Raw genomic sequence first — 26,935 nt, 5'->3', positions numbered from 1 at the left:
TCTAAAGTTGTTTGAGGTCCAGTCAGAGGGATAAATATCTTTACAAATTTAGTCCCAAAACTCTCAACCCTTCAGTGTTGAGGAAATCTGTGCTCCAGAACTGGGCTTCAGCTAATGTTAGTCAAAGTAGAATGATAGAAAAGTCTGGTGAGGCAAATCCTGAATGCCTTGCTAGAACACAGACAAGGAAATTTGCCTTTAATAATGATAGGATGAAGACTGCAGAAAAGCCTCAAGATGTTCTGTTATAAATGCCAGTTTTGCAGAAGTAAGTTTTTGAGAAAGGCTGAAGTGAGTCTTGTGATTGCACTTTAAAATCCGTAGCTGCTTTTACATTATGGCAATATCCTAGAACAGCATCCTAGCTCCTGTTAGATTGGTACTGCAGCTTCTACAGTTTTCAGTGTAATCCTTTTCCATAAAGAAGGCCAGGATAGTGTGTTTACACCTCTCTAGAGTCTTCAAGTCAGGAAGGATCTTGTGTTTGTCCTGACTGGTACTAAGAATATTTCTGTGAAGTCAGTATGTGTGAATCATTTTGGTGGATGTGGAAGAAGTAAAGCAAGAAGATAAACATGTTCAGAAAAACCTTGATACTTCCTTAAAGCCTATCAGTACTTAAACTTCTTTTAAGTTGGTTTACATTTGGAAGATAGTTGCACTTAAGGAATAATATTTTAAAGAATTCCAGTTAAGAGGAGATTGCCAAAATTCAGCAGAGATTTTTTTCATGGTTGAAGGGATAAGCTCTCTTTTCCCATGCTGAATTTCCAAAAGAATTGCAATGCAGTCTGTTCTTGGTTTTTTGCCTAGCATTGTGTCATTAATAGCTGGGGTAGTGTCAGCTTTCAAGTGCACAAGGTAGAAATGATCCAAGGAGAATAAATTCTGCTTCTGGGACCCTGATCTTACTCCAGTAAAGGAAGGGAAAGAACACAATGCCTCTTGTAACTACATGCAAGACCTACCTTATAAACCAGTGAGGAATAACTGATTCAGAATTCTGGTGAAGGAATTGTGGGAATATGGACACTCGTGGTAATGAGACAGTGAAGATGTCAAAGACTCAGAAAATAATCCAGAGGATCAGATCTTTAGACAAATGTTTCAGCCTCCTGCATACCTTAGCCTTCAGCATTTCATTGTTCTTCATATCCCTTCCCTCTGATAATCATGGGGAATTAATTAATTTCCTGACTCATTTTCCCTCTCCCAAAGGTTTTTCCACCAGAGACAAGAGCTGGCTACATCTCTCAGTTTCACCAAGATGACTAACCATTGTCTCTACTCTCCAGATAAGTTTTTTGAGAAGAGGAAAACGTTACTTCCATAAAATATTTCCTGTTCTCTAAAGCATCTCCTCAGTTAAGGTGGAGAGATGATCCTAAAAGGGAGAGAAATATATTGCAGGATGGAGGTATCCAGAGAATACAGGACATGGAACTTACAATGTCATTAATTCATTCGTTGCCTTTCAGTACTTAATTCCTCCATGTCTTTGTAGCATTTTCTGTAGGAAAGTGAGAATATTGCACAATGGTATGGGGGAATGTGAATTTCCAAGTTAACTATAATGAAAGACAGTATTACCAAAAATAATTTAATGCCTTGCCCTCCTCTGTGAATTTGCAAGTCTTGTTCTGAATCAGCTATAATATCTCATAAGGGAGGAAGATCATCAGCTCTTGTGGGGACTTGAAAGGTGAGATTTGACTCCCAGATGTTGGATTCCTGTATCTGATTCCTGGATATCTGTAATTAGATACATGGGAAGAAAAAAGTTTTGTGTGTCTTCTGTTCTTGATACAACAATTGGTCCTGAGTCTCTGTATGCAGGGAATATTGTTACAAGTGTTATTTATTGCTCTTCTATTGATGCTGTACTATGCCTTTTTAGGTAACCTCATCAGACAGGTCAATCTGTCAATGCATTTCTGCAATAACTTTTAGCAGATAAAGGTTCTGATTTAGAAATGTATGAGCACATAAGTAACTTTATTAGCAAGGACAGTAAAAGTGATACACATTAAACTTTTTATGAGTGCTTGTAAATTGACTACTGTATTTGTGGGGTGCCCTGTGGCAGGAAGGAATGATGAATCTGACTCCATGTTCTTAGAAGGCTAGTTTATTATTTTATGATACTATATTATATTAAAGAATATTAAACTAAACTATACTAAAGAATACAGAAAGGATACTTACAGAAGGATAAAAAATAATGAAAACTCATGACTCTTTCCAGAGCCTTGACACAGCTTGACCCTGATTGGCCAAACAGTGAAAACAATTCACATGAAACCAATGAAACAATGACCTGTTGGTAAACAATCTCCAAACACATTTCAAAGCAGCAAAACACAGGAGAAGCAAATCAGATAATTGTTGTTTTACTTTTTCTCTGAGGCTTCTCAGCTTCCCAGGAGGAGAATCCTGGGCGAAGGAATTTTTCCAGAAAATATGAATGTGACAATTGGCCTCTTTGTTCTCATCCAAACAATGTCATATAGAAACTAAAATACCTTCTGGCAACAAAAAAAGCTATGTTTATATTTTGCTGTTAAACACACATCTTTTCTCCAGTGCTGAAGAGTAGTTTTGTTTGTAAAAGTCCCTTTACAGGCTCTGAATTGTGTCTCTCCACCACTCCAGGAGAAAGAAGGGATGCAGTTCCTTCTGGAGGACCTCTGGGGCCCCACAAGTTCTTAGAGCAAGAATAATCTTTTCAGGAGATAATGAAAAATGTGTTTAATCACATGACATATGACATTTCATTCAAAATCATCTTTTTGTGTTTAGCACTGACCATAAACTTCCACCTGCAAGACTGCCAGCCATCCAACTCACCCCCCAATTCACTTTGAAATCATTTCCCAGCCAAACTGTAGCTGTTCCTAATGCAGAGGAATAGATGGAAGGGAAGTCCCCTGAGCTCTTGCAAGCAGGATGATTTTTGCCATCATAATCCTCAAGTAAATTGCACAAAGCTGTTAACATTTTCCTAGGTGATTGCATAATGTTATAGCATAAATGTATTTGTCAGATTAATGTATTTCACACAGCTTCACTAGAAAACAATATTTGCAGCATCAATAAATGAAAAGCAATGCACTTCATTAGGGGTTATAATTTATAATTTATCACTGATAATTTATATTTATATTAAAATTTGTGGCCCATCAGAGTAGCATTGAAGATGTATAAACTGATATTTGAATGGTAGGCAGGTTAAACAAATTTCTAAACTTTTCCTGTTGACATCACGGTGCTGTGGGGAGGATGACATGATAATCCTCACCCCTTGCCAGTTAAAATCAAATTTCTACTTCATGAACCCATAGACATCTTTGCAGGAAGTCAGGCTTGCAGGAATCACCAGTTTTGTTGTGGTCAGCAAGTGACTATTTTATAATGGTAAGAAAAAGGCTCTTTGCTCTATGCATTAAAATAAATCAACCAGCCTAATGTCAGTGAATTAATCACTAACACATAAAGAAATCATACTTTACTAGTTAAATCAGCTTTAGTTGATGGCTGAACTCACAGAGGCTTTGCTCTGCTATAACCAGAGGTTACAAAGGTAACCTTCACAATTTACAAAATTACTTGGCAAAGCCCTAATTTTGTTGTGTATACCACTAAAAAATACCTTTGTACATAACATATGAGAAGTAACATCGCTTCAATATTGAAAGATTTTCATACTTATCAGTACCTGCAAGATTGACTGATTTCTCTTTACAAATGTGAGTAGAATTTAGATTTTAAACAAGGCTCTTCCAAAATAATTTATTTCATTGTAACATTAACAGAAAATTTCTGTTTAGACTGTACTCCTAATTTTGGCTGGCTAAGAATATTTCACCATGAATCTTCAAATTATTTTAGTGTAAGAAGTTGTGCTATGCTTGAACAGAATATGTTTGAGAAGTTTATTGGGAATTTGGTACATTGTTTTGGATTCACAACACATTATATCTCAAACCAGTTTTAATTAGAGTATAGTTGATGTAAGCTGGTTTTGCTATATATTGGTGCCTTTAAATAGTTTTGAGATGAATTAGTTATTAAAATTGGCATCCAAGTACAACAGCACAGTGGTGTTTTAAATACTGACTAATGATTTAGGCTGAGTTTCAGCTTTGTGTTTCAGTGCGGACTGAATAAAATATCAGTGTTCAATCAGTGCAGGAGTGGAGTATGTATACACCCAAATTCTGGTCCCAAGCACTCCATTGGCTAAAAGGTTCTTGCTAAAAGGTGCCCTAAATTTTGACTGTCATCAATAAAATTATTCTGAGCATTGTTTTTGGCTTCCAATCCTACTCCAGCCATGCATCAAGACAACAGTAAATCTAACTGCACAGCTCCCATTACTGCATGGAAAATACTGCAGCTGCATGGTATAACACTGACTGAATGTACATTGATGCTGCTGGTTTGAATCTATTTTTAAAAAGTTGGCAGCTGGCTTGATGCTGCATTAGGTGGGGTCTGTCTGTAGGACCTGGAGCCTTGTCACATATTCATGTGACATCAAGGTGATGTGTTTGTGTCCACATCTGGAGCACATCTGTGCTGCAGGGTGACCTGGTGGCACTCAGATCCCTCACTGATGCAGCAAGTCAAGTCAGCAACCATGACTTGATTTGGCTGAACTGGAGCATCCTCTTGAGTCAACACTTCTTGAGTCAACCAGTTTAAAGTATCACTGCTGTTATTTATTGACTAAACAGAGTGAAAGGATCTGTGTTGCCATCCCTCAGATCCAACATCCAAATGTCCCACACTCCCATCCCCTCCCCCTTGAGCTCCCTCACCGCAGGGCAGGCCCCAGTGGACACACTGCGGGTGGGTTGGAAAGGGAAAGGAAAGGAAGCTGTCCGTGCTCCTGTCCTTTCCTCTGTCCCTTTCTTTTCCCCTGTTCCTTTCCCTTTCCCTTCCCCTAGTCCTATCATTATCCCTGTGTGCTTATTTCTGTCCCTATCCCCATCCCAATCCCTGTATTTGTCCCTTCCCCTATTTCTATCATTATCCCTGTACCAGTGCCTGCCTGTCCCTATTTCTGTACCTGTCCCCATCCTGATCCCTGTATTTGTCCCTGTCCCTACCCCTGTCCGTATCCCTATCCCTATCGCTCTGTGTATCCCCTGTCCCTGTTCTTGTCCCTATCCCTATTTCTGGCCCTGTCTCCTATCCCTCTCAACCATCCCAATCCCTACCCTTGTCTCTATCCTCCGCCCTCTTTCTCTCCTTCTCCCTATCCCTATCCCTATCCCTATCCCTATCCCTATCCCCATCCCTATCTCCTATCCCTATCTACAGACCCTACTCCGTTATCTCTCCCCGCCCCTCCCTCCCCACTTTGTTGTGGCGGCCCCGGTGGCCGCAGGAGCCGTTCCGCGCACGCGCGGGGCCGCGAGACCCCCGCACACCCCCTCCCCCCCCCCCCGCCTCTCCCCCCCACCCCCAGCTCCATCCGGGCACCCGCGCGCGCGCGCCGGGGCCGTTTCACAACTTTCTGCCCCCCCCGCGCGGCGGATCCCGGCGCGCGCGCGCGCGCTCTGCCAGGAAATATAGTCCCTGGCCGGCCGTGGCTGCGGGCCCGGCGCCGCCGGAGCGGCCCGAGGGGGCCCCCGGGGGGCGGCGGGGCCAGCGCGGGGCGGGGCGGGGGCCAACGGGGCCAGCGGGGGGGGCCCGCGGGCGGGGGCGGCCGGGGAGGGGCCCCCCCAGATCGGCGGAAAGTGAGTGATGAGTCCGTGTCCCCAGCAAAGAGGCGAACAACTTGCCGTGCACGCCGAGTACTTGTGTCTGCCCGCTGTCCTGCCGCTTTTCCTCACGTATTGTTGTTCTTGGTGCCGCCACTCCTTTTGTTTTTCATTTTTTATTTTACTTAATTTTTTTCCGTCTTTTCTTTTTTTTTCTTTCTTTTTTTTTTTTTTTTTTTTTTGGTTACTTAAAAAAATTATTTTCTTCCATTTTCCCGCTGAGGGAGGGGTGGCTGGCTGGCCGGTCTGTTGCAAAAAGCGAGGGAGAAAAAAACAAAAACAAAAAAGCCAAAAAAAAAAAAAAAAAAAGAAAGAAAGAAAAAGAAAGGCAGGGAAAAAGAAAAGGCCAAACAAAATCAAACCAAAAACCAAACCAAACAAAACCAAAAAAACCAAACTTCACTCGGATCTGAAAGTGGCAGGAAAGTGCCTGGCAAGTTGCAGGGATGGAGCTACACAGCTTGCGGGAGGCGTTAAAAGTGGAAATCCCATGTCAGCAGGTAACAGAATGCAATGCTGAGGCACCGGCCGAGCCGTGCCGTGCCGGGCCGTGCCTGGCTCGGGCTCGCAGCACCGAGCGGGGTTGCATGTTCGGAGCGAGCCTCGGTGCCGCAGCGGCCCGGGGAGGGGGCGCGGGGGGCGCGGCGGGGAGGGACCCCCGGCTCCCCGCCGCAATGGCGAGCACTCCCACAAAGTACTTTGGCGGCTTCTTTGGCTGAGTTTTTTGTGTGTGTGGGTGCCGTGGAGACGCGGAGTCGACGCTGCAGTCGTGTGAGTGTGCGTGAGTGTGAGAGAGAGTGCGTGTGCGTGTGTGCGTGTGCGTGTGTGTGTGTGTGTGTGTTGGAGAGATTAGGACGAGACTTGAATATTTATGAGCTTTGCTTGAAACTGACTCGCAGTGTTTACTTGCCTCTTTGTTCCTTACCCCCCTCCCTCCCCCGTCCACACACATACATACATTTAAAAAAATCCATTAAACTTGAAACAGTTTCTAATTCCTCCTTTTTTGCGGGGCGATTTTTTTTTTTTTAATACAAACTAGTTGCACAGATGAAGCAAGATCCACAGGTAAATGCAGATCCTTTTTTTTTTTTTTTTCTCTCTTCTTCAGTATTTTATCCCTGCCGTAATAAGCGCAGTTGTGCTGGGACAGCAGGATGAGAAACTTTATCAGTAAGAGATCTCATTTTGTAGTCTGCACTGAGCTTTCTTGCTAAGGAGGGTGTTTTGTGTGTGCATGCTTCTGTACGGCTTCGGTGGAATGGTTTTTGCCTTTGAACAATTTCTAGCTCGCAAGTTTATTCATCACGGGGTTAGTTTGCACTTTGCCTTTAATATGCGTCTTGTTGCCGTTTTTGCAGAACGGGGATCTTAAGAAACAAATCCATGAAAGGCAATCAAGAATAGCAGCTCTTAATGAGAAACAAGTAAGGAACAGATCGATTCAGTTGTGCTTGGTTTTTCTTCTTGTTTTTATGATGCACTATCTAAACATCCGAAAAGTGTCTGCGTTAGCTGAAAAATACTGGCGGCAGGGGATATAACATCCATTTTCTTTTGCATAGAGTCAGAAAATGCATGTTTTGATAATGAGGTCGGATTCTCTGATGTCTTGCTGGGGGAAAGAATTATTTCAGGACTAGCAGCAAAAAAGATAAGCAGTAGTTAAAACGTAAGAAAAAAAAAAGAGGCGTCCATTTTGAGTTGGTCGACATGTTTTAGGAATATGGAAAATTCTCCTGTCTTGGGCTACTTTGTGCACTTCTGTGTAATGTGCAGAGCAAGAGTTGGGAAGGAGGAGGCTGGAGCCCCGTTTGGAGCCATTTCTGGGTTTAATTACAAAACTGATTTTTATTGATCACTTTATTTCTTTTCTTTTCTTCTCTTTTTTTTTTTTATTTTTTTTTTTTATTTCCCCTCCCCACTTGCCTTTCTCTTCCCTTGGTCTGATCTGACGTGTTGCCTTTTGATTCGAGTTCACTTAGGCACTTTCACTTTTTTCCTACCCCTTCCAAAAAAATACGAATAAAACCAGATTAACCCGCTTCAGCAGCCAGGGAGAGGGGGGAGGAAAAAAAACACCAAAAACGGAGGAGAGAAACAAAACAACCCGGGAACCTTCCCCGCTGCCTCCTCCCCTTCCCGCCCTTGCCAAAGTTTCTGTTTTTGTGCCGGTGACCCCTGGGCCGAGCGGGGCCCGCAAGGAAAGTTCAGCGGCGGGGGCTCCGGGGGGCTCAGCACCGCGGACAGCGCCGCCGCCCTCACGGCTTCCCGGCCCTTCTCCCGGCACTTCCCGGCGGGAAAGGCGCTTGGGAAAGGCACTTGGGAAAGCAGCGGGAGAGCTGCCGGCCCGAGCTTCCCCCCTGTCCAACTTTGCGGGTGGCCTTTGGGCTGCTGGGCTCCCCGCTCCGTGCCGGCCCAGCGCGGCCTCCGCCTTCAGCACCGCGCCCGGGGACAGCGCCCACAGCCGCCCTCAGCCGCCCCTGCCTCCCCCCTGCCTCCCTCACACCCTCCCGGCGAGAGGCGACGCGTGTGCTGCTCCCCCGTCCCTCTTTTTTGTTTGTTTTTATTTGTTTGGTTTTATTTTCTTTCCTTCCCTTTTTTTTTTTTTTTTTTTTTAATTGTGTTTTGTTTTGCTTTGCCGGAGTTGTGCTTAAAGTTGCCAAGTGCCTGCGTGCGGCGTGCCTGCGGGCCACGGCTGCACGCCACCCCTTTTTCTCCCAGGTTTATTGTAATGAGAATTGGTCAGCACTCTCAGTTTGGTAGTGGAAGCTTCCATTTTGTGAGGAAGGGGTGTTGGTTGCTCCTAACATGGAGAAAAGTCTGCGGAGTTTGCCGGTGGGGGATGGGGCCCCATTCATGCTGAACATTACCATTTTGATTGCTTTGATGCCGTTTTTGGAGGGGGGAGGGGAGAGAATGCCCTACTCAGCAGAGCACAAAGATGTTTAATCACTGTATAGAATCAAACCAGATAGTTTCTTTTAAAAAGCAAATCTGACACTACATGATGTGTAGGGGCTGTTAGTCCTTGTTGTGCAGTGTAAAACAGCAAATTGTTGACTCTAATACTCCTATATTTGGTAGAACCTTATTTTTTGTTGTTTTTTTTTTTTTTTTTTTTTTTTTAAATAAGGTAAAACCCTTTCCTACATCTTTATGTACTATTTCTTAAATATCAAAATAGTTTTACTGTTCTAAGTGGGTGTTTGGAACATAGATTTGATCATTTCCCCCTATATTGCAGCAACTGTTTCAAGGCTGTTTAAATTTTTATGATCGTGGTAAATGAGAAGCTATTTATTATATGTCATGTTGGAATTTAGATAAGGCAGAGAGACACATTTGAAAATTCAGTTTGAACATTCTGATTCAGCTTGGGGAAAATGGTTTTTGCTACGCTTGCACAGCATATTTATGTATAATCCAAACTAACTAGTAAAAATATCTTGTATATTTATGACTTGCTATTCTCATAATCTTGTAAATAAATCTATAGACCATGAAATAATTAACCATAAAATACCTAAATTCTTTAAACAGCAAATTTGGCCTAGCAGGAAATGTCCTATTTTTAGGCAAAACTCTGGATTTCTTTTGCTGTTTTCAACATGCTGTGCAACAAGAGCTCATAATTAAGAGTCTGGCTGGTGCTGTGGTGTCCTCATGCTCCAGGCTGCCACCTCCAGAGGTCTGCACTGAAATCCTTCTCAGGTCACAAGTGAAATGAGTTTGGAGGTCTTAGCTCGTGACCAGGTCACAAACCCATCGAGTAACTTTGCAGACTTGCTATAATTATTAGCTGCTCCTTAGGAGTGGCTTGTAAATGAGCTCTGTGTCCTTGGGGGTGTAGAGAAGGAGCAGTGAGACCCCTGAGACCACAGATGGGCTCAGGGTGGGGCTCTTTGGTGGTTTCATGCCCTCACTTTCACGGAAACACAAGTGTAAATTTAAAGAGGCAGTTCAAGCAGGGAGGTTATTTTTACATATGTATTTACACTCTTTCCTCCTTTATCCCACCAAAGATTTGTTTAGGCACAACTAATTCATAATTCAATAATGAATACCCTTGATTTTGTGTACACTGAATACAAAAGACCCTAAAATTGCCTTTCAATTTAACTGCACATGTTAATGATGAAACAGTAAAACAAACAAACAAAAACCCCCATCTACACCTGTTAGGAACATAGCAGGAGTAAGTGTTATCTCCCAGTGCCCCCATTCATTACTTTCCATTGTAGATGGCTACAGTGGCATTTGTGGCAATGTGTACTTTTCTTGAAACTTACAAATGAAGACAAGAAAGAACTGAATGACAAACTCAACTTTTGAGGGAAATTTACAAAGTGGACTTGTATATGCAGTTAAAGTTGCATCCCAGTCAAGGATCCCTGGTTAGTCATTGATGTTTCCTTTATTTAGAATAGTTTTAATATTTTTCAGTATGTGCAAATGAGTACTTAGAGCCATCATTTTCATTTCAGGAAAGCAATAGTTTCAATCAGTTCCTAATTTGGCATCCAACTCAGAAAGACAGCTTAGACTTCTGTCACAAGTACATCCCTCAGATGCTGTGGTTTTGATTAATTGTCATCACATTTGAGGATGGGTTACCTCTTCTTTAACAAGACATGATGTGTGAAACTCCATTAGTTAGTCCAGTGGTTTTACACCTTCAGTCTCCAGCACATGCAGAGCAGCAGTAACATTTTTATCTAAATTGTCAAGCAACAAGCATTTATATGGAAATAAAAGAGCCATCATAAGAGCCAGCACTGGCCTTAATAGCACACCAGAGTTGCTCTGCTGCATGTGTTTCTTGCTCTTTATGTCCTTAAAGAGTTGTTAAGGGTCTTAATTCTAGGAAATTGTCTCTTATTAATTAATAGATCAAGATTTAAAAAAATAGACAAATCTTTAACCTCCATTGGAAGTTCATTTTTTCTTATTCCTCCTTACTGACATAAGTGTTAGGTGGCCAACCAGGTCTTTAACAATGAACATGAGTGGGCCACTATATTTTTGACCATGATGAATTCAGACACCCTGTCCTGTAGCACAGTAATAAAAATATGCCTTGCTGAAAGACATTATGCCGTTCACTTGTGTGCTGCCTCATTTCTTTACTATAATTTACTATCTATGCAGAAAATCAGCATCAGTTTCAGGCAGACTTTCCCAGACTGTGTTATTGCTGGTTATTTGGGGTTTTTTGGGTAGTACACCTGAAATGAAATCACTGACTGTATTTTGCCTGTGGTGACCACCAGCAAAACCTGCTTGTGGAAAGTGTTAGACTTCTTAAATTGAAGTAGAGTTCTTGTGCAAGTTGTTGGAGATGGTTTAGCTCCAGATGTCTCATTGTGCTGATACTGTCTCTGTTTTGGGGAAGAGGAGGAAGTGGATTTTGGGTTTGTTGAAGTTCGTGCTGCAAATGGCAGCATTGTTTACATGAGGTAAAGAGTAAATTATTGATATTGCCAGAGCTCAGTATTTCTTATGGCTGGGTTCTTTCAAGATTATTAAGGTAAAATAAGGGTTATAAGCTTCAGTGAAAACTCAGGTAAAATCTGAAAGGCATTTCCAGATTGAGTTGGACCTGATGTCAAACTCTGACCCAAGGCATGCATGGCCCTCCCTGTTGCTGTGGCAAGAACTGCATCCATGTCTGGCTCTGGGTGTCAGGGCAGGCAGGTGATGGGCTCCCAGGTGGAGCATTAAACTTTCCTGTCACTGCACTGAGTCTGTGAACACACAGACAACAGGCATTAAATATGAACTTGACTTTGCCATTCTTCTGTATAATGAGGTCCTGCTGACTTTGCTGGGAATCCTGGACAATTGCAGAATAAAATGAACTTGCTGGATCAGAGTAAAGATTCTGGATTGTAATTCAGAGAGCTCCAGCTCCCAGAAAGCTCCAGTTCTTTTTCTTTTTTTCCAAAATCAGGTGGCAATGTATTATTTGTTTTGCCATCTATACAAAGAGGAGGGAAAACTAGGGAAGGATTTACCTTCAGCTTCTTGGAGGAGAAACTTAGGGATATGGTTTGCATAATGACAATCCTGGCATTCTGTTTGTGCTTTCAGTAGCAGCATACTGGGAGTCCCATGTCATATTGGAGAAAAAGGGTAATAAAGGACATTTTCATGGAGGAATGGAAATATGGCTTTCAGCCTGCCATCAGGTTGCCCTTAAAAAGATTCATGGAATTCACACATCTGTAACAATAATTTCTGCTGGAGGGGTTAGAACCCCATTTTGTTTGGTAGCTGGACTGGCATGGGAAATGCTATTTCATTCCAGCATTTTTCTTTGACTGCACAATTTCTCTACTTGTACAGTGTATCACTTGGCAGGGCTAACTGCTGAAAAGAGAATGTTACATTCATTCTAACCATTTTAAAGAGTTCACTTTGATATTTTACCCACTTAAAACACCTGCTGTCAGAACAGTACAATTGATTTCAATTAACTTTGAATTTCTTCAATAAGATGACTCTTATAATAACTCCAGTAATCCCATGATGCCTCATTAGAGGAGCTGGCTATGATGATTATCCCTGTGATTTAGCAATTTTTTCCCTACAATGCTTTTGTCTATTTAGAAAAAGGAATTATGCCAACAATGCCTTCTTATTTCATTTCTGGTTTTACACTAAAGACATTTGCTACCTGTTACACACTAAAATATCTAATTTATGCTTGCAGCAAACAGGTATTTGTTCAGATGTGCACAATACTTTAGTAGGGAGACTCTTTCAAAGTAACTTTAGTTCTTTGTAGGAACTCTGCCTCTTGGAGTTAGAATTTGTTTTAATTTTTGAGCATTCACTTGGGTAGCTGTGAAGTGGTACTTCTAGAGGAGTCTTTGTCAGGAGCTCTGGTTTGATGGAACCAAATCTCCACTGCTCATGCTGTGTGTGGCTCATCCAGAGCAGAGTCATGGCAGATGTTTGAACCAGTTCCTCTTGTCTCAGGATCTGGTGCACAGACTCCTTGGATCTGTGGAAGAAAAGGGGAATGTCTGCTTTCCTTGGCATGATGCTAGAATGGTGGTTTTAAATAACATTTCCAATGGGATACTGCACCAATCTAAACACTTCTGCTATGCTCAAATAGAGAAAACCCCTTTTCATCTCATTGCAGATTTGATTGTCAAGTTGAAAGCATGAAGGCATATAAATGTTCATACAAAGTTACTTTTAACTTTTCCTTCTGTGCCTTTCTCTTTGTGATCAAGGATATTATGTGCAGTATTTTTGTACTTGGTTATAAAATGATGCTGCCTCCTCCTCCCCTCCACCCCCAAAACAAAATCTGAAGCACCAACAACATTTTTAGGCAATAAAGGATAGAAATTTGCAAATCAATGAGACAAGGCCATGGTAAATGGTGTTTGTGAGGCCATAGTGCCAAGGATGGAAACTGGTACATGCAGAGGAGTTGGAGGTAAGGGAAGTATGAAAATAGGCTGCAAGTTTAATATAAGAACAAAGAGGAGCCAAAAAGAACCAGAATTGGACTGATTGAAGTGAAAATTTGTCATTCTGCAGTAAAGTAGACAGTTACTTCAGTGTAATAGACTCATATTTGGTCTATCCAATCCTCATCACACACTTCTCTTATATGTCTGTATATACAGGTATTTTATATAATTTTTATTTTTTTTAACTTAGGGTGGTGCTACTTTTTTATTTGGAATTGTTCTTGAGTTAAAATGTACTTCAAGAAAAATGTTTTCTCCCCCACTGCTCTCTTTTTTGAATCAGCTGCTTATTGTTATGCAGTAGCAATTTCCAGAGTGTCATATGAAATTGCTGATGTGGCTTAGTTCCTGCTCCAACCTGCAACTGCCAATAGTAAGGCTCTATTGAAATCTAATATGTACCACAGGGCTTTTTGCACATGTACAGGCAGACCCTTCTGCTTAATAGACAGAGAACTAGGAAATAGGAGCATGTGTCTTCCTTTTTTAACCCATGGAGAACTTAAATATATGTCCAAGTTTAAATTATAAAACAATCCTTTGACTGAATTAAAGTAACCAGGGTATTGACCATAAGTGCAGCTGCAGTAAAATCAAAACAATAAGTACTTGAGAGCTCTGTAGATATGATGGGTGGTGTTAATTTAGGCTTTTGAGAGGCAATCTTATTTTCAGAGCTGTAATTCTGTTTTAAGAGCCTGGGTATTGAAGCTCTGGCCAGAGCAGTGTGTTCACCTGAAGGTTGGTCTGATTGTTTGTGTTTAATTGAGAGAAGCATATCATTGGCCTTGAAACAGAAGTTAAGTCTATATTGCTGATAAGTTATTTTTGTTTCCACATTAATTTAGCTTGATCCTGTTGGTACTTTGTGATGTAGCTTCTGTATTATCTGGGGAGAAGGAGTGGGATTGCCTTTCTGTGCAACTCAGCTATTGATGACAAATCTTATAAGGTTACAGAAAGTGAAATTGTATATTACATTTCAAATAATTGAGTCAAGTGAGAATCATTGATACTTTTGACATGCAGCAGAGATTAACCTACATTTTCTATAATGATCTGTTTTTCTAAAGTGCTTGAAATCAGCTAAGATTGCCTAAAGATTTATTGGTGAGTCAAAGCTTTTCTAAGAATGATGAAGAGAGAAGCTTTCATTCTCAGAAATGTACAGAGTGTCTCTGTGTATAAATTTGCTTCTGTGTCTGTGTGTGTGTGGGTGTGTGTGGTTGGGTGTGAGCATAAGGTCTTTCTCTTTGATATCATTCAGGCAGAAAGCCAATATGCGCATGTAAATGAGCCTGAAAATGTAATTAAAAATATATATACGTACTGGGGACTGCAGCACAGAATGTAGTGTGAGATGCAGGTTATAAAGTGACAAGTAACATTTCCTATATAATCACTGATACTGACTCTCATCTGGGATTTATGCATCTTGTGTGTTATTAAGTGCCAAACAGATAAATGCTGAAATTATTTCTTTAGCATTGTTTCACCACAATGACTGAAAGCAAAGTACATCTTGCCCATTCTCTTCCCTTCAACCAAAACAAAAGCCTGAGTACCCCTACCATCCAAGTGTTACTGGGAGGACTAAAAGTATTTTATATAAGGTCAGATAAAGACCTATCTGATAGCATATCTTTCTTGGCAGTAAAATATTACAAAACAGATTTACTTGTGAATATATTAGATCAAGGAAATTCTCTAAATCATTAATACACATCTAGGAATTTGTGTACAGATGGAAAAAGAGAAAGATTGCCAGGGGAAAGGCATGAACAATTTTGTCCTTTATGTCAGGGTAGATAACAAAGGCTTGCATATAAAAGCCTATATGAGAGGCACCTCATAAACTCCAAACTTTAGGCAAGAAGCCAGTTTTCTTTGCTTGAAAGTATTTTCTGAAAGTTGGGTCAGAGTGCTGGGTGCAGAAGCTAATGTTTCTGCTCTCTTGCTTAGGGATAAACTACTTGAAAAAGCATTTATTTTGCATTTAAAAATACAGGTGGAGTCCAGATGCATTTCTATCAACAGCTCTGCAGCCCATAAATATGTACAACCTAAACCAGTGCCTTATTTACATTATTTTATTAACATTCTTTGCTGAGTGGGCTTGAATGGAACACAATCTCTCATATAGAGGATCTAATTATAAACACAAGGGACAGAACCAAATAAGCAGTCTTTAAAGGGAAAAGAGTCTGGCAGCTTTGTTTAAAGTGTCCTTTAATGAACTTCTTTAGCAGCTTGTATCTTAGCAACACGTTTTATTACATACCAGTGCGGGAGAAGCAGTTTGCAGATGGAGTTGCACACAGTAATTTATTTCCCCCCTTTCCCCCCTTTTTTTTCTCCTCTGTGGTGACTCAACTGGAATCTGCAGAGTAGCTTTTCTAACACTGATAGCTCACTGGAAATCCCTGATTGGTTCATTTGTATCTGTTCTGTTTTGTTGGTTGATGAAAAAGGCATTTATTATGGTAAATGCATACTGATTTTGCGTGCTCTTAGAAATTCAGATATGACTGTTTTGAATAGGCATGGATTTAAATGGAAAACAACCCCAGCTTTTTCCAGAGCACTTTTATCCATGGATGTGTTGCATTCAGCGCTCGTCCTTGGTTGCACACGCCAACGAGTTTCTAGATTTGGAGGTTATTTACTCCCCATGTAAGATGGAATTGTTTTAATTTCTCATCTTTCACCCCTTCAAAAGTAATTGGAATATAGGAGTGACAGAAGTATTTGCAATCTTTTTTTTTTTTGTCTTCTTTGACAAAACCTGGCACTTAAACTGCAAATACATTTTTTAAAAGCTGCTGTTTCAGAAACCAATTGAAATTCTGCACTACTGTCCCTCCTTCAAATGACCTACAGGGCTGATCTTTGTTGAAAGAAATACTTTTTGTTCTCTCCTCTACTAATTCCAGACTAAGTTCTCCTCATATGTTTTGAGTGAAAAAGTGGGTAGCTTTTTTCAATAGGATCATTTGAGGAATGTGGTATTACTGAAGATGAGTATGAGCAATGCAATCCAGATTTCATTTCTTTCTTATAAATTAAAGGGGAAAAATGCCTTTAATGAGCAAACTAAATACTATTCAGCTAAATTTACATTTTCTGCTGGCTAGGCAGGTGTAAGTCCGGAAATATATTTCCCTGGAGTTCACTGGAGTTACCCAAAGTTTGCACTGGTGTGATAAAAATCCGGATATTACCAAAGGGAGCAAAGCAGGTAGGAGGGGAGAGGGTAGATGAAGGCAGTCCAGAGTGTTGGGAGAACCCACAGAGGATGGAGATTGTTGGCTTAAAGATGCTGCTCTTGGGGATGGCTTCATTAAACTTCAGTTAAGAGCTAATATATTAGGGGTTGATATGAAAAAGACAAAACCTATCCATTTCATAAAGTCCATTGATATTTGCAAGTAGACAGGAGAAGGCTTTTGAAAGAGATGGAATTGTTTCTCTTCTTAACAGTAGTGAAATATAAATGCATTTCCATTAACTGGCAAACTGTTATATTTCTTGAGTGCTTAGTTCAAAAAACCCAGTTTCCTTTCACTCCAAAATATGGATGGATGGATGGATGGATGGATGGATGGATGGATGGATGGATGGATGGATGGATCTCTCCAGTTTTCAGGTTTCAGTATGTCGGGTGACAGCCTGCCTCTTGTCCCTTTTGGATCTGCAATATCTCAGCCTCAGCAGCAGCATGAAGGAGTGCTTTGAACTTTAAAAGCAGTAAGAGAGGTGAGCAGTGGAGAGGTAAAGGATGCTGTAGTCCCACTCCCCTTAAACCATGATGATACTGGTTTTAAAACAGAAGCATATCCTCAGCCAAAGATGATTTAGTTGCCATCTGATTAACTTACTTTTTCTTTCACAATTCAGCCCACTGTTAATTAACTTAATTTGGATTGAAAAAACTCTAATCTGGGGGAATGCACTAGAATCTTGCACATGATGGTAGTCTGAACTGTCAAACAAGCTAAATCATGAAATTTGCAATATTGCTGGACAAAGGCTTGTATCTTTTTTTGTAGCTGTAGATCCCTAAAAAAAGGGACCTGGAACAATTCATGTCCTGTCATGAGAAATAGTATTTATGCCAGGTACAGCATTTAAAGACGATGTCTTTGGTTAGTATTTTAATGTGATAGAGCTGGGAATGCTTAAGTGAAGTGTTAAAACAAGAGTCTTAACACATGACAAAATTTCCTTCAGAAATGTTGCAGTAAGAAAGAACAAAATGAAGAACTTCGTTATTTTCTGAAACATTTAGGAAGGAATAGGAACCTGTGTGTCAGATTGGCTAAATAAATCAGCAAGACCAGTGTTTCATTTTTCCTTCAATAGAGGAAAAAAAACCATTTTTTTTTCCAGAAGCACAAACATTTCCAGAAACTTCTTTAACCCTCTGAGTGCTAGTGCTGTATCTCATTACCAAAGTACTTTTAGTAAAGGAAGCTTAAAGGAACTTCCATCCCCAGATGAAGCAAAGACTCATTTATAAACAATGAGAGCAGGAACAATAGAATGCTGAGTGCATTCTGCATGAATAATATAACTGAGGATTGTGAGAAGCCTGTGATTTCTGTGTGCCAAACTCAGTTTGGGAGTGCAGCATTCTTTTGCAGCTGATTTTTTTGACACTGGGGAGTCGTCCCTTCTCCCTGCCGTGTGTGTGTGCAAACATACACACAGAGGCCTGGTACTGGTGATTAAAGAGGGGAGTCAGCAGCTCCCAGCAATGGTGTAAATTCATAAAACTAGTGGAAATTGGGCTGAGATCTAGGCCAGCACTGAGCCTGAGGTAGGTGGAGCAAAGGTGAAAGACCTGGTTTAGCAACAGAGTCTGAGCTTCTGTCTGTATCCTTGGCTGGGAGGCTGTTTGCATTTGTGTATTTTTAAGTCCGAGAGTTTATGAGGCCTTCAGCATGAATTCCTATTTCTCACATCTTTAGATAGATAATTTTTTAAAAATGAGACTATATCTGGATTTCAGGCCTTTTGGTTGCAAAACTTTGGCCATAGTTGATTATTTTATCTTTTTTTTCCTCTTGCACTTTCTTAATAAAGTAATTCTCCTAAATATGCTGAAGTTTTTTGGGTCTGGGCCTGTCTTTATCCTGTGTGTATTTAGGTTTGGCTTAATGAGATTCTCCTCCAGGGTTCAGACCACAAGGTAATGCAAACAGTGAAAGCAGTAGTAGCTGACAGTTTCCCATACACAGTGGAAGAATAAAGTTCCCCCAAAACTCATCTTTGAGTGACTTTACCAACTGTTACAAATACAGAGCAAGTCAGCTGGCATTTTCCTGGCTTGGGCTGCCTGAGGTGGTCCATTTCACCCACTGTTATGAACTTGCTACCCTATTTTATAGAAAAATAAAAGAAAGATGTTCTTTCCAACCTAAGGAAAGGTGTTCTTTCCAACCTTAGCCATTCTGTGTTTCTGTGGTTCTCTCAAAGTTGAGTTGTTGGGTTATTTTGCAGTTCAGTCCCTGGTTGCTGTTTGAAATTGCCTCCTATTAAACTGAGTGCTGTCAAATGATGATGATTTTGTAAGATGATCCAATGTCCTGAAAGCTGGACTAATGTATTTTCTAAAGATCTTCCTACTGTGTGGCTCCTATTAGTTCTACTAGTGTTAGCTGGGTAAAGTGGTGTGCATCAGCTCTGTCTGTAATTACAATTTCTGATAGTCTTCTATTTGCTTCACTGTTTGAAATAAAAAAAAAAAAAGGAAAATATCTGAGATCTTCATGTTAAGATTTTGTAGTTTCCTTGGGTTCAGTTGAACTGTGCCTGTTTATACTTCTCAAAAATCTAGCCCAGGTGCACTTAAGTTTTCTTGCCATCCCAAAACTATGAAACTGGCCAATAACTCATACAACATTTGTCTGGATCTCTCAGGTTCTTGCTCTTTCATTAAGCTAGCTTCAGTTTAGGTTAGCATCAGCTGCTGGTTTGCTGGTAGACTTTCTCTAAAGTCTGTGGCTAAACCTTTAAATTTCAGTGTCAAAAAATAGCTTTAAAAATGTTATTCCAGAACAAAGTCTGAATAATAATGCTTAAAATTGCTACATATTTACTTAATGATTCACTGTTCCTTGAAAAAGATCTTTTGATCATCAGATAGTTATGTATTCATCAGCTGGCCTGTTCCAACCTATCATATAAATACATGAAATTTTCAAAATGCACAGTTCTCAGCAGACTGGGCATGTACAGAATCTGGCATTTATTAAAATGCAGTTTCTTGACATGACTAACTCAGCAGTCCTGTAGTCTGTTGAGTTATTATCCACTGAAGGAATTTTAGCTTCTCCGGTTAAAGATCCTCCCAAGTAATTACACTATTTTCAGCATAAAAAATCTTGAAACTGGAATTAGTGGATGCTGGAATTCTGTGAGAATTTGATTTACTGTGCTGAATGTGCAATGGATCAGCCTTAAACAAAAATAATTTGGTTGCTTTACATGCTGTCCAGTGTTGTTCTGAGGGAACTGACTGTTGTCTGAGAGCATCCCAAATGTTTTTAGTGGAAATGGCTTGGAAGACAAAGTTGACACAGGGATTTATATTTCAAGGACCAGATTCTGCCAAACCCAAGGGTGTTGGCACAAACACCCTTCAGATTTTAGAGAGAAAAATCCCCTCCTCCTGGAAGAGGTGTACAATGTGTACTGAGATCAAAACACACAAAGAGCTTGAGAAAACAAATTTGAGGTGATATCAAGAGCAAAGGGATTAAAATTGAACTGGCAGGTTCTTTGTGAAAACAGCAGGGAGGTCTCAGTATTTTGATGAGAAATAGAGAGGTAGGTCAAAGTTTGAGATGGAAGAGGATTTTCTTTCCCAATTCCTGGCAAAGCAGAGGCTGTGGAGCTTCTGTGGAGGAGCTGCTGGCAGGCACACTGTGACTTTATGGATACTCACAACTGGAAGAGGTCTGAGCAGTCTCCTTTTCCCACATTTCCTTGTTTCCCAGGAGAAATGGGAGAGAACATTTTAAGATTAATTAGCTAATGATGATATGCAGGAATTCTCTTCTACAAGTTTGATGCTAGAAGGGGTATTAAGATGAGGATTGACACTCTTGTGAACACTTTTCACTCTTTGTTTATTTGCTTGGAGTTGATGCAGTCTTTCATAGAACAAGTTTTTCCTGAATGTGTACCTAGGAAATGTGCAGGAAGCTGAGTTTTAATGTGATTCAAATCAGTAATGTCAAAATGTCAATCAGCAATATCAAATCAGTAGTTGTCAGAATGCTGTGCATTTTTATATCTCAAGGCTAATATACTACATCTATATTTAATTACCAGCTGTAACTGGAGGTGTGATTGATTTTCCTCTACTGGAATGTCATTACTAGCATTTCTGTATTCAGTTGTCCATGTGTATGGACAACTGTTAAAGTTTTGAATAACAAAATTTAGAATGATGATGTCCCACCTCTAAGTGGTAATTTCAAGCTCAATAATTTCAATATTGAAATATTTTAATTCCCAGAATAGATGCATCACTTTGCTTCCCTCACTTGTGTTCCAGGAGGTGTAACATAAAGCTGATATAGCAAAATACATGAGGGAACCTCTCTTTCTGTTTGTTTAGCTAGGTACACCCACCTTAGCTAGGAAAGGAGGAAAATACTGAGTGCCGAGAGATGGTGGCATCTAATGCTGTCACTTCCTTAGAATTAAGATAATCAGTTTCTAATGTGGACACTGTATCCATCCCAAGGGCTCATCCCTAGGCTGATCCCAAGGACTGAATGGCTGTTTCTGTGTGCTCCACAAGTGTGCTCTGCTCCTGAGTTTAACCCCAACAGAATCCACCTGGTCCACTCCTGAATTACTTTGCACTGTAAAACAAAGTACAAGATCTGCTTGAGAAATGAGCTCCTGACTTGGAAGCAGTGTTTAATGTGGATTTACCCAGTATGTGTTCCTTGCTGGTGGGTTCCTCTGACACTTAAAACAGCACTTCTCATCTCTGGCCCTTCTGTCTTTATAATGATATCCCAGGCTCTGAATGGAGGAAAGGGAGAAAGGCAGGGGAGGGAGGAAGGCAGTTTCCCTGCTTGTGGGCATGGGCACATCAGGTGCTTTCCTCTCTATTCTGCATAATGAGGATGAAGAACCAACCCCTATTATCTTTTCCCACTTTATTCTGAGGGCTAGAAATGTTTTATATCCCTAAGATCTGGGCCACTTCAGGTGTTATGGAATTCAGGTCTTATGGAAGACCTTATCCTACTTAAAGCTTTTATTTTCTTATCTTGGATGAAAAACTTATATCCCATTATGGGTGGGAACAGGGTCCCTTAAGGCTGGAGCCTCTTCCATGACATTACAGTATTTTGGGTTGCAGTCTGCACTTAATTTGTCTGTGTTAACAGAACTTCATGTCCATTGATTTTGATATCTTGCTTGAACAGAACATTAGAGGGGCACTTTGGAACTCCTTATATTTCTTATGAAAATGCCACCTCTTCCTGTTTTCAGTAGGAATTATTGCCTCTCCTTTCAGATTCCTAATGTTTGTAGTGTTGTCCATTACACAAGACCCAAAAACTCAATGAGGTTCATAAACACAGTTGAAACTTACTTGACTTAGTTTACTCTGAATGTTTTGTTCACTATAGAAAAGTCAGCAAATACAATTGAAAGAGAGCAGAGATGTGCCATTTTAAAATGTTGAGACAGAGTAAAGATCCATTCTGAATTAGGTGAAGTGTCTAAGAAAGGTGAAAAGTCTGTGAGGCCAAAGCTGAAGGAAAAACTCGCATGCCGAGACAGCAAGGAGACAGAGAAAGAAAAACAGAAAAGACCACAAGGTCGATTTGCCCCCAACTTAGAAATTCCTTTGATAAAGAAGAATTGGTGCTAAATGTCACGCGGAATGAATATGTATGAACTTATTGTGAAACTGTATGCATATGCATTTGGAAGGGGGATAAAAGAAGACCCGAGGTCTTCAGAGGTACGCATGCCTTGTTGGGGGACTTGCGTCCAGCGCGCGTTGTAATAAAAGCATACCGGGTGTTACAACTTTTACAAAGTTGTGAGGTTTCTTCTTTTCTCCGCAAAACAATGTTAAATAATATTGACTGTTACAAAACAAGGAAACAAATGAGTGGTCTTCCAACATTCTCTAAAAAACCAGTAGCATTCTTCCATCCAGAACTTTACCACTGCTGACCTCCAGGAGCTGTGTAGCAGCTGGGCAGGGGGCCAAAATGCCAATGGTGCTTCCTCTCACTGGTCTGGGTTGGGTTGCGCAGGTTGGGTTGTGAGCTGGTGGTTGGGTAGCACAGGTTGTGTTGCACAGGTTGGGTTGTGACCTGATGGTGCAGGGTTTGTGCTATGAGCGGCAGGGAAGGGGGCTTTTCTGCCCCTCTGCCCTGCTCAGGTGAGACCCCACCTGCAGAGCTGCCTCCAGCCCTGGAACCCAGCACAGGAGGGACATGGAGCTGCTGGAGCAAGTCCAAAGGAGGCACCAAGATGATCAGAGGGCTGGAGCAGCTCTGCTGTGAGGAAAGGCTGAGAGAATTGGGATTGCTCAGCCTAGAGAAGAGAAGCTGTGGGGTTACCCAATTGTGGCCTTCCAGCTGAAGGGGACCTGCAAAAAAGATTGAGAGAGACTGCAAGGGCCTGGGTGTAACAGGACAAGGAAAAATGGCTTAATACTGAGAGACAGTAGGTTTAGATTAGATGTTAGGAGGAAAATCTTCCCTGTGAGGGTGGTGAGGCCCTGGCACAGGGTGCCCAGAGAAGCTTTGGCTGCCCCAGCCCTGGAAGTGCTATGGGCCAGGTTTGATTTGGCTTGGAGCTACCTGGGATAGTGGAAGGTGTCCCTGCCCATGGGAGAGGGTGGGACAAGATGATCTTTGAGGTCCTTCCAACCCAAACCCATTCTGTGATTCTATGATAGGTTACTGGTTTTTACCCAGCAATTCCTCCTATACCAAATGCAGGTATAGCTGTCTCATACAATTCTTGCCTGACACACTTTCCTGATTTCCTGCTGTCAGCATGTTTTTCAATGGCATGGCACTCCTTCTCCACAGTAAAAAGTCTGCATAGAAACACATCACAGAATTAATGGAGAACTGTGGATGCTGAGGGATTAGTGTGTAGTGGGGATCTTGTGGGGTAACAAACATTTCTTTAAAACTTGTGAGGTTCGAGGTGTGTAAAGTTACATTCTGCTTTGGTCCTCTTACTGCAACCACAGTAGAAATGAAAGCTGGACATTGTGTTTGTCTCAAAATGACAAGAACACTGGAACACTGGAACAACTTTCCAATAGAGGAAGTGGAAGCAAACAACCAGTTTTTTATTATCCAGTGAATACAAGTGAGTATTTTTTATTATTCAGTGAATAAAAGGTGAATCTGTGACATGCAAAGATGTTGAGAAGCCTTGGCAGGAGAAGAAAACACATAGCAGCTACTTGTTTGTGGGCCATAATGTTTGAAACTATTTCTGCAGAAAAACAAGATAAAAGATTGAAAGAGCAGCTCAACATCTGTATTATCCAATCTGTATTTTATATCACGTGGGGAGTTGGATCCAGCTGTCATAAACTTCTTGATGGACAGATGCTTTTGTTCTAATAAGAAACTGATTTCAAAATTATTTTCTGTTCTAGTTCTTATGGTATCAGTCATAGGAGTGTTTCTATAGTAAGTTGAATATAGAGACTTTCAAGGCACAGATTGCTCAGTTTGTAGGAGAGAATTGTTATTTCACAGTAAATCATACTATTTCTGGCACTTCATTTTTCATTGGGATTGTGGTACGTGAAAGAGCCATGAAATACCTGAAGAGCCATGAAACATTTTCTCAGAGTACAGTGCTCCACTCAGATACAGGATGATAAGGAGAGCACTCCCTGTATGGAAATAGAGGTGACAGTTTCAGTTCTGACACTGGAATTTCTGTTTTAGCTGCCAGGAAGCACCAGAAGATGGCATGGTTTGTACAGATGCGTGCTGCAAAGTGAATGAGCTTGTGAAGCTGCTATTAATAATCTTGGGCAGAGTGTTTAACACTGTAGTAAAGAAAAGCAGCAACATGAAGTGTTTTAATTCTAATTTCTTCTTTCTGCCAGTAAGGGACAGCAGTAAAGTCATTATTCATCAATTATCTATTGATTAATCTCTTTGTCAGTCAGTTAGTCTGTCTTTCTATCCTTCTCTGAGTTTGGATGGTGCAGAAAATGGGAGGGAAAAAGTGAAAAGAAAGCAATTGTGATGTAATCTTGGTGCAACATACACTGAAAGGTCATCCTGACAAAAATGGGTCTTGATGGTAACTGAAAAAGTTGCTACTGAAGTCTTCTTAAGAAGGTCAGATTTTTTAAAATTACTATATTGAGCTAATTTTGACCATCTTGTCTCAATTTTAAATCTCTGTGATTACTGTTTGCTTCAGTAGCCTCCAGATGCTTCTTCTTGTATGTGGAAAACCTGGCAGTTATGAATGTTCACTGCTAATGAGCTGCTTTTTGTGAAAATACATTGATTTCTAGATCAACATCACAATTTTAAATGGCCTTTGTAAACTCTGTTTTACAAATGGCCTTTGTAAACTCTGCAAACTGCAAACAGTTACAAGTAGCTGTTTGCAAAGTTCAAAGTCTAAAAGTTAATTAAAATCTGAGGCCCTCTTTGGTATAAAATATTTTCTTTCTTTTTTGTTTAGAATGTCAGATGTTTGTTCTCAGTTGGCAACTAACGATAGCTGCAAGTTAATTTGGTTATTGTATTTTAGGCACCACTAAATATTGAAATCCTGTTTCATTGTTACATTAACTGTGGTCTTTTCTGGATTTGAATTTGTAAAAGTAGTGGCTAAGGTTTTGGAGCAGGACTGATTCACAGCATTTGAGGACTCATTTCTGTTGTGACACAAGACAAAGTACTGGCTGTTGGTTTTCCCTCAGAATGTGGTTTGCTGCAAAAGTGGAAGTGGTTGGGTTTAGGATGGGAGAAAGTCCTCAAAAACAAGGAAGGATCTTAGAGTCTGATCTTTCAGGAATCTTAAAGATTTCCAGGGGCTATATTGGTAATTTGGGGAATAAACTCCAAAAACTTCCAAAGGCCATGTTGGTCATTTGGAGAATAAACGTTTGTCAGTGTTCAGTGTGTGCCTATAGCAAGTTTTCCTCTGTTGTGCAGGACTGTGGGTGGAATAGTCAAGTTCATTTCAGTCCAACAGCATCTGGAGCTGCCTGTTCACCTGTGTGAAACTCCTTTCCAGAACATCCAGATCTCTGGCACATGTGAAAGTCCCCAGTAGAAGGGAACTTATTACAAATGTATAGAATGGTGCAATTTTTAAAGGAAAAAGTTTCATTACTTTCTCTTTTTTCTGTGTGAAGGAAAATAATATATTTGCAAATGTAATTACAGTTTTGGAAACCACTTGTCAATTATTTTCTATTAAAGGAGCTTCCAGAAACCTTTCAGGAGTCTCTTGGTGTTAACCCAAGCACAGAATTGTGGGGAGAACTTCTGTCTGAAGAGCTTCCAGTTTAGAAAAAGTGAGATTATAGTTCCACTTCCACAGAGTGGCAGCTGAGGCTCAGAGGTGTTTAGCAGGTTGGGAAGTTTGTAGCAGAGCTGGAAACTGAAGCCAGGGCTTCTATGTGTAGTTTATCAGTTTACCTGCATGGGCATCCTGTAAAGGTTCTGCACTTCTTCTGGGAGGGATGTGAGCATGCTCTGGCTCTTAAATGAAAACATTCAGAGTGCTAAGTAATCTTCCTGATGGCATTTTCTACTAGTTTTGTTGCAGTGTGAAATGAAAAAAAGGCCACTGGCCTCTCCAAACAGCCACAACAACAAAAAAACTCACAAACAAACAAAAACCTCCACCAAAAAAAAGCAAAAAGAACAAAGCTTCATTTTTTATCCTTGATGAAATATTTATTTGGAAGCAGCACAGCAAGTTGGAATGGTTTGATTTGATTAGCAAGTCTAAATGTATTAGCAGCAAGACAGAAACTATATTACGATTAGTGGTAATTAGTTGCACTGATTACTTCAGTCTCAGCACTGTTTGACAGATGTGTTTCTGTGGTGCGCTCCTGAAAGAGGAGCATGCTTTACCCTTGTGGTGGTTCTTGCCTTCCCTTCTCGTGATATCTTTGCCTTGTCATTGTTTGCTGATGAAGTCTCCACTGTGGCTGCTGCAATTTGTGGCTTGGCAATACAAATATTCTCTTGAAAGTGAAGTTTGAACTGGGAAATAGTGATGGATGTGCTCATACTCATGCTTGACAGTCCTAGAGAAGGCCTCTTGTTCTCTATGGAAATGGTCACAGCCAGCCCATCATCCTTTATGGTGCCCATCAGCCCTGTCCTTCAAGCCTGATCCAAACCTTCATGAAATAAGAACTGCTTCTGTGACTGGAGAAGACTTTGGATCAGATGCCTCCACTGGACAGAAGAATCTGGCTTCCCTGCCTGCTTAGCCCTCAGTCTGTGGGGACTACTGGTGTCAGGATTTGTAGCAAAGAGGCTCCTTAGGATCAGATTAGGGAGAATAAAACCCTTTGGGTGGAGTGTATCCCACAGGGCAGAAACAACCTTTTCTACTGGCTTCCTGTGGTGGGGAAACATGGAAATATAATTGCTGTTTTCTGACTGA

At 40.8% G+C, this 26,935-nt stretch overlaps 1 protein-coding gene across 1 annotated transcript in view; it reads left to right on the top strand.

Annotated features, from left to right (window-relative positions):
• Window positions 1–6,214: 6,214 nt before the first annotated feature.
• Window positions 6,215–26,935, top strand: part of PHF21B (PHD finger protein 21B) — a 132,410-nt gene continuing 111,689 nt past the window's right edge. The window contains exons 1-3 of the mRNA XM_058805794.1: window positions 6,215–6,268; window positions 6,804–6,836; window positions 7,130–7,195. Of these exons, the coding sequence (XP_058661777.1) occupies window positions 6,215–6,268; window positions 6,804–6,836; window positions 7,130–7,195 (153 nt within the window). The remainder of the gene's footprint in view (window positions 6,269–6,803; window positions 6,837–7,129; window positions 7,196–26,935) is intronic.

The sequence above is a fragment of the Ammospiza caudacuta genome, chromosome 5 (genome assembly GCF_027887145.1).
Source record: "Ammospiza caudacuta isolate bAmmCau1 chromosome 5, bAmmCau1.pri, whole genome shotgun sequence".
Classification (NCBI taxonomy): Eukaryota; Metazoa; Chordata; class Aves; order Passeriformes; family Passerellidae; genus Ammospiza; species Ammospiza caudacuta.
This window is presented reverse-complemented; position numbering and strand designations above follow the sequence as displayed.